Source organism: Pygoscelis adeliae, unplaced genomic scaffold, assembly GCF_000699105.1.
Source record: "Pygoscelis adeliae isolate BGI_AS28 unplaced genomic scaffold, ASM69910v1 Scaffold144, whole genome shotgun sequence".
Lineage (NCBI taxonomy): Eukaryota > Metazoa > Chordata > Aves > Sphenisciformes > Spheniscidae > Pygoscelis > Pygoscelis adeliae.
The window spans coordinates 1116668-1124444 of record NW_008824551.1 but is presented as its reverse complement, the minus strand read 5'-3'; the positions used below and the strand labels follow the sequence as shown (position 1 = coordinate 1124444).

Below are 7777 nucleotides of genomic sequence, written 5' to 3'. Positions count from 1 at the left end.
GCGGTATTGATGTTCTCCATTTGCCGGTGAATAGATAAAACTGAGAGAAAAATCAATACCTGTCCAAAATAGGTGTTCAGGTTTCTTATATTTATCTGATGAAATAAGGGAATTGCCCTTCAAAAATGTGGACAATAATTTTCCCCCCTGCTTCTGTACTCAGGGTCTTAATCAGCTGAGCATTACACCTAATTATTAAATGCTCGTATGTCACATTTGTTTTTTTGCTTCTGATAGTCCTATTAAAAGGTACTTGGCTTTAGGAAAATATTTTTCAGTTATTATTTATAGAAATGAGTGTTGATAGTTATAGGTGATACAAAGAATACAGTGAAAGAGGGTAGGTCATGTGATAGGCAAAGCCTTTTGATTATACTAGACTTGCCTAAAACAGCTATATAAATTTTGGCAGTTTTTATGTCTTCAGGTACACTTGCTCTGATAAGTGGATTGTAAAAATGATGGTTTGACGTCAAAAGTAAAGCATCTGTATAAATGCATTAAAATAAAGTATTGGTATGATTATACTGTATGTTGTTTTATCTCAGAGAATCTCTGTCTTATCTAATTAGTGCATAAAATTTAGAGAAACTTGGGGATAAAAGACATTTGTGTGATAAAAAAGGTTTCTGAAAAAGTTTCAGTGCATTTTATGAATTACATGTGGAATTGCAGAAATATAAGGAATGATCTTATGTATCAGAGAGGCTGAACGCCACCTTCCAAAACTAGATTCTCTACCTATCCCTGTATTGATTTGCTGAATGAATCACTTGAACGATATTATTCAATTGCGTACCTGAGAATAACTTCTCAAAAGTGCTGATCCCCCAAACGGCAAGTTAATTCAATAATATTTTAACTATGTGAATGCCAAGCACTTGGAAATATTAGATAAAAGATTTCCTACATTTGGGACACAAAACTAATCGCATTTTTGTTTTCTTTATAATTGTGCGGGTTTTTTGTGCCTCGGTTTTTTGGCTGCAAAATGAAAATAACACTATCAACTAATCTAATGGAGTGGAGTGGTTGTGAAGCTAAATCTTTTGCTTTTGTGAATCAAGAGGAAAACTTTTCAGAAAATCTATGAGAAAACTGGTATTTCTAAATGTTTAGAAATAGGTCTATGACTGAATGAAGAAAATTATAAAAAAAATTATTGCACATTAAGTATGGTATTAAAATTACCATTCTTTTAACCTTTTTAATTAGAAAATTGCATGAAAATAATTCAAAAGCAAACATTCATTGAACAGAGCCATTGTTTCTTCCACCCTGAGCTGTCAGCACGGTCTGACTTTTTCATCCACATCATGGTTCTTTGCCAATGTTTCATTCTATGAAAAAAGTAACTGGTTGCAAGCAAATGGTCATAATATGTGGGTCTTTGGACATTACATGCCCAGGTGTTTACAGCCAGTAACTGGAAGATAAGGGAATGCAGAGTTTGGATCTTCTTAGTCCAAGACAAAGCTGTAGTCCAAATGAATCACTGTTTTTATACAGTGTAAAATAGTGCAGTACATATTGAAATGGTACCTCGGGTTTTTAAAGCAGTGTAGCGTTTTCTCTGGGCTCCCTCCCTCACTGCTCTCCTGCTGGTTCACAAGCTAGCTTAGCTATCTTTCCACAAAACTGCCAAGTGCCACATGCATGCACTGTCAGTAACTCGGGGTGTCTGTGTTCAATTCCTTCTTCTGGAATGCAAGTGAAACTGTGGCATCTAAAAAGCAGCCCGCTGGCGTTATAGCATGATTCAGAGTAGTAGATTTAGTTGGCAGTGCTCCTTGCAAAGTTGCATGAGGAAAGTTATGACCTGCTTACTCATTTTTATTCTGTTAGAGCACTACATTAAACGGTACGTAAATACAGCGAGTGAGGAACAACGCTGGTCTGTCTCTCAGCCGAGTGCCTTAGCCATTAGGGTGTTAACATCATGCTTTCTCCACATGATTCTTTTCCCCGTACCTTGAACAAAGTATTCCTGGCTGCAAAGTGCCTGTCCTGCACAGGAGGGGGATGAGTAGCCCTAGCTATGCCACCCTGAACCTTGGTGGTTAGGGGACTTGTGCAGGACATGTGATGGGTGGATAGCAATTTGCTAGCTAAATATATACCTGCAGAGGGAGCTAAACTAAAGTTATTTGCCCTTTGATAAGTAGGTTACTATGTTAAAGAGACACGCTCTTTCCTCTCTTTTTTCTTTAAGTCATGGTGGCTGCTACGTTCTGTGCATAATTCCTTGCTGTACCTTGTCAATCAGTACAAGCCCTATCCAACCACACGCCTCTGTGGATACAGGCAGAATTCAGCTGCCTGTCTGTGTTGTTCCTTGAATTGCAAAAGAATTTAAACAGAAATTTGGTACCTAGCTTCCCAGGAGGCATATCCCCACGTACTTGCAGATACTTCGGTAACTTTTAGGCTCATCAGGGAGTCAGGCTGTAGGCAGAATTTTTCAGCCCTCATCTCTGTGCCAAAGGCACGTGACTTTGTTCTCCCTCTTCTGTACTTACTCTGCACTTCCATTTGTCTGTGTTATACTGTTTCCCTCATCTCAGACCTCTCGGCACCTGCTACCTAAAACCAGTGTAGTTTTTTCTGAGCTTTAAAGTAGAACTAAAAGCTCCTGAAAACGTGAGCTTGTAATGTGGAGTATGAGGCAGTACTTGCTCTAAATGACACTACTGACTTCACATGTGATCAAGTGTGTACAGACCAAATTAGGCCTTTGGGAGTAGCTTTGCAGACAGAACTTCTTAGCAGTGTGGTAACGGTAATTAAATCAATCTGCCTGTCAGATACCATAAGAAAAAAAGGGAAATTAGCTAACAAATTGGAAAAGAGGGCTACTTTTTGTTCAATTTTTATAACTAAATGGAAAAAGGCTTGCACTTAATTTTCACAGTTTAACAAAAATGTTCCACAAACTGAATGTCTTCTCCAGTAGATTACAGCTGGACCCAAACAACATCATGCTATACGTACAACAGTCTATCATATCTGTTTCTTCTCAGAATCCTAACTGTGATCAGACGTAGATGTGAGACATTGCAGAGCAAACTGGGAAATATATTTTTGAAGTAAGCATACCTAGAACTGAATATGTTTTCAGCCCCTTTTTATAATGAAACTGATTGCATGAGAACAGGGACAGTGTCCCAGGCAAGGAAACAAGTATTTTAGATTTCAAAAATCAAAGCTAATAGCTTACACTCCGCTCTGTCCACTCCTGTTCTCCCAGGACCTTAATTTAAGATATATTCCACTGTGGTTCATTGCTGCTACTTATTTGCATTGCAGCCTGTCAGTTGAGACATTCCCTTTTATTTAGAAGGCATTAGCTACACTACTAGCTTAGAGCCTAATTTAAAGTTATTGTTGGAAAGGCTGCAAAAAAATCTCAAGCCCTGCTATTATTGTTCAAGCTCAAATATTGCATGTTCACAGAAGTGGTCTGCTTAAATATTTTATTCAAATTTGCCTAGTCCCCTTGAGGTGCAAGCAGCCTAACCCTCTTGAAATTTAAATATTCTGCTTCTTTTCAAGTGTCCATTAAAATAAATGTAGACTTTCATAGTAGAACATTTCATTTTGTAAAAGTTATGTCAAGCTTTTGTCAAGATTCGCTTCTTTTAAAATAGATTTGTCATTCAATGCAAGTTCTTGTTCTATTTTGTATTTCTCACCTTTAAGCAGGGAAGAAGTTTTTATAATCAGTAAAGAGATCAAAATTTACCTCTGGAGTACAGAGTCATGGTCAAGATACTAATACAGCTCAAAGACAAAATCACTCCACCTCTTTCAATAATGTTTTTTACATTTTCATTTGGAATAGGCGTTCGTAAAGTGTAATTTACCTGCCACTCTTGCATATTGTAACAGTGTGCTTCTTAAAGGTACCTTGTGAAGGACTGTTTTTCTCTCAGGTTCTCTTCTGTGCACTGGATATACTACAGCATTCTGGACATGAGTGGAATATCAGTGTCAGAATTACAGCATATAAATCTCTCCCTCGATTGTCCTTAGGAATGATCCACAGAAAAAATGGTTCATCTGAGCTTTTGTTTCATGTGTACGTTAGAAATAGAAGTCAAAAGGGAGAGGGGATTGGTAGTTTCCATCTTTACTGTCAGTGCAATTCACCATATACATTGCAATACACAAGAACTTGCTTTCTTCAGAGTGATTTTCTTATTTTACTGCATTTCAGTAATATAAAAAGACAGGACTACTTTATTCTTATGTCAATTATAATGTTCCTTTTCTCTTCTAGGCAGTGGCTTAAATCTGAAGACATTCAAAGAATATCACTTCTTTTCTATAATAAGACTCTGGAAAAAGAAGTAAGTTATTTTCACTGCAAATTCACTGTTGATTCCTTCTTTGTCTCATCCTAAGTGAGGCTTGTATCCTTTGCTTTTGTAACACAGAGCCATGGCCACAGCACCTCTCCTGCAGGGAGAAGTGCTCAAAACTTACAATAATATTTTAGCTCATTTACAGAAGAAATTTTATGAGTGTGATGTCTGAGACTGCTTTCCTGTTTGTGGCTCTGCAGTTCACTTGAATTTCTTGAAATTTTCATGGTCTTGCAGAAGTGGGAGGAGTTTTGATAGTCCAAATTTGATGTAACTGGTACACAGAATTTCTAAGTTCCATCACCTACATCCTCAAAAGGCATTTATCAAACTCCACCGTTTTTAATTTTTTTTTCTTTTGCCATGTCTCAAAGACTCCATCTGTAGTAATGATAGTCTTGTAACGATATCAGTTGCTCATTAGTTTTCTCCATATGCACTTGATGCTCACAGTCATTCTGGGGAAACAATACTATAAATGCTTGTTAAGAAGAATGCCTAGCTGTCTTGGATGCAACACACTAAATGTTCTTCTGACCAATATGCGTGATAAAACATGTTTGAGACATGTATGTACAGATGGAGTAAATGATATTGTTTCTAGTCCTTGGAGTAATGATCAGAATGAAAGATTCCTCCCTTTTAGGTGACTGTCATGACCACTAGCCTAGAAAGTCAGGCCTTTTCTTTGTTTTATGGCTTTGTAGAGCTTGAGCGTATTTCTACATACTGACACAGCCTCGGCAGGAAGACTGGAGAGTTGCCTCCTTCTGCTTTCTCATAAGCATAGGGCAGCTGATAGCTGAACAGTTATTGCTGTCCTTCAGGGAAGTAAGGTTTGACCACAACTGGCTGCATGAATGAGTGAACCTGATGAGAATGGGGTAGAGGAAGTATTACCATATTGTGTTGACACTGTACAGCATAGGTGCAAGTATCCTCTGGGTCCCATGTGGTGGTCAAATACATATTTAATTATTTTTGTAGATATCTTTCAGTTCAAAGCATCTGAAATAATTTTCAGATTCTTTCACAGCTCAGCAGAATAGTGGTTTTATGGCCAGCTGCCAAAGGCATGTGTTGTATGCCCTTGGCGATGGGGTGAAATGTTGTATGCCCTTTTCATTAGGGTGAAAAAAGTGTCAAGGCTTGTTGAGGCTGTTTAGAAGATGGCATAAGAGAGAAGAAGCTAGACCTGGTGTGGTCTCATACATAGTGTTTAAAGGGTACACTGAGTGGATCAAAGGTGTGCCTAGAAGCACATTCAGATTTTAATGTGGGTGGTACTAACCGATAAATTCTGAAAGAGAACTTGAGAGAAAACCGTCATATGTGCACTTTGGACAATCAGGGAATCAGGACTTGGGAGAATATCAGGGAGCTAAGTTATTCGGCTGTGTAGATGCTCCCTGTAGGAGTCTAACCTCTTTTAGACTGTAGAATGCTACGGAATGGTAAAGAACTAATTGTTCTTTTCAGATCTGGCTTTTTAATACCTTTCTTCACTGCCTTTCAATGACTCACCAGTCCAGTCTTGACTTTAAAGAACTCAGTAAGAGGTCTGCTTTTGATTTAAACAGGAGTTTTTCAGGCCCTGTAGGACCTGAAAGTACAGCAAGGTAATAAAGCAAAATAATTATTTAACCTAAGGAGTGAGTTGCCTGACTTCATTGGGAAATGTCTGGAAAAGTTTGAAACACTGAAATGAATTTACAAGTGGGTTGGAATTTTTTGAGATTTTAACAGCAGCTCAAGGTCCAAAATTGGTGGACAAGACTATTAAGACACAACAAACATATTCAACAGGTGGAAGAACAAAACTTGCTGCAAATGTACCCACTGAACAAAGTCATATTTGTGCCTTGAAATTCAGTTAGGTATGAGATAAGAATTGCTTTTAATTTGTCATACAATTAAAAAGTGAAAAAAAGCTGTTGGGCTGCTAAACTCAATTTCTACATGTTCATGTAAGGTTTGGTGCACCAGTTTCAAGGGCAGAACTTGGCACTAAGCACAAAGACACAGCTGTGTGCTTGCAGTTAGAAAGCACAGCTGATGCACTTTCCATTTTATGAAGTGTGCATTTTGAGCACTTTCTGAAAATAATCTTTGGTACATTTTCTTTTAATAATCAAATCTTAAACTCTTACCCTTTGAAAAAAACCTTCGATAGGGTAAGTAACTTTAATAAGCCCAATACTTAGGTCATTTCCCTTTGAGTACTTAATTAGTTTCAATCTAGACAAATCTGTCTCAAATAGCAGAACAACTCTGATAAATATTTCATTGCTTGATTATTATGTCTCTAGACAGACTAATTAGAGATTCATAAATAGATTTTTTTTCATGATAAAACAGATCAAATTGACTCTCTCTAAGAATATCAAGTTGTTTGGTAGTATCAGTGGACATATGAGGCCTTTTAACACAGACGTAAAATATTTTCATTGATGGCACTAAGCACAAAGACACAGCTGTGTGCTTGCAGTTAGAAAGCACAGCTGATGCACTTTCCATTTTATGAAGTGTGCATTTTGAGCACTTTCTGAAAATAATCTTTGGTACATTTTCTTTTAATAATCAAATCTTAAACTCTTACCCTTTGAAAAAAACCTTCGATAGGGTAAGTAACTTTAATAAGCCCAATACTTAGGTCATTTCCCTTTGAGTACTTAATTAGTTTCAATCTAGACAAATCTGTCTCAAATAGCAGAACAACTCTGATAAATATTTCATTGCTTGATTATTATGTCTCTAGACAGACTAATTAGAGATTCATAAATAGATTTTTTTTCATGATAAAACAGATCAAATTGACTCTCTCCTAAGAATATCAAGTGCTTAGTAGTATCAGTGGACATATGAGGCCTTTTAACACAGACGTAAAATATTTTCATTGAAGTAATAATATAGCCCCAGTAAATATCAGTATGATTGCTAGCTATGCTGTTGGAAATAGAACGTTTATACACATCTGTAACACAGTTTACACTTTGCTGCTTTGTGTGCTCAGAAGTTTCCTGTCCAAATGACTGTTACGTTTTTATAACTGTTTCAGCCTATTCAATATTTATTAATAACTGAAAATCAGTTTGGGGAATTAATGACTAAGAAACTTGGAATCGGCTAAGAACGGTTGGTGATTCCTAAAAATATTTTAAAAAACACTTTCACCTTTTTTTTTAATTAAACTTTTTATGATCAATTTGGGATAGTCCTGTTCTGCAGAGGAACAAGACAAAACCATTTGACAAGACTACTTCAGCTGTTCTTCAAGAAGTAAAAGGATACTACGCCTGATAATCCTTAGCCCTGTGTGAGTGGATGTGGAAGTCACTGAACAACAGGAAATTCACTGTTGCTAAAGACTGCCTATACATATCTGCATATTTAAGCTGAAATTTCAGTTGGGT

The 7777-nt window shown here is 37.0% G+C and overlaps 1 protein-coding gene across 1 annotated transcript in view; it reads left to right on the top strand.

Annotated features, from left to right (window-relative positions):
* Positions 1-7777, top strand: part of ADCY2 (adenylate cyclase 2 (brain)) — a 215938-nt gene that overhangs the window by 150390 nt on the left and 57771 nt on the right. Inside the window, exon 13 of the mRNA XM_009321919.1 lies at positions 4280-4349. Within this exon, the coding sequence (XP_009320194.1) occupies positions 4280-4349 (70 nt within the window). The remainder of the gene's footprint in view (positions 1-4279; positions 4350-7777) is intronic.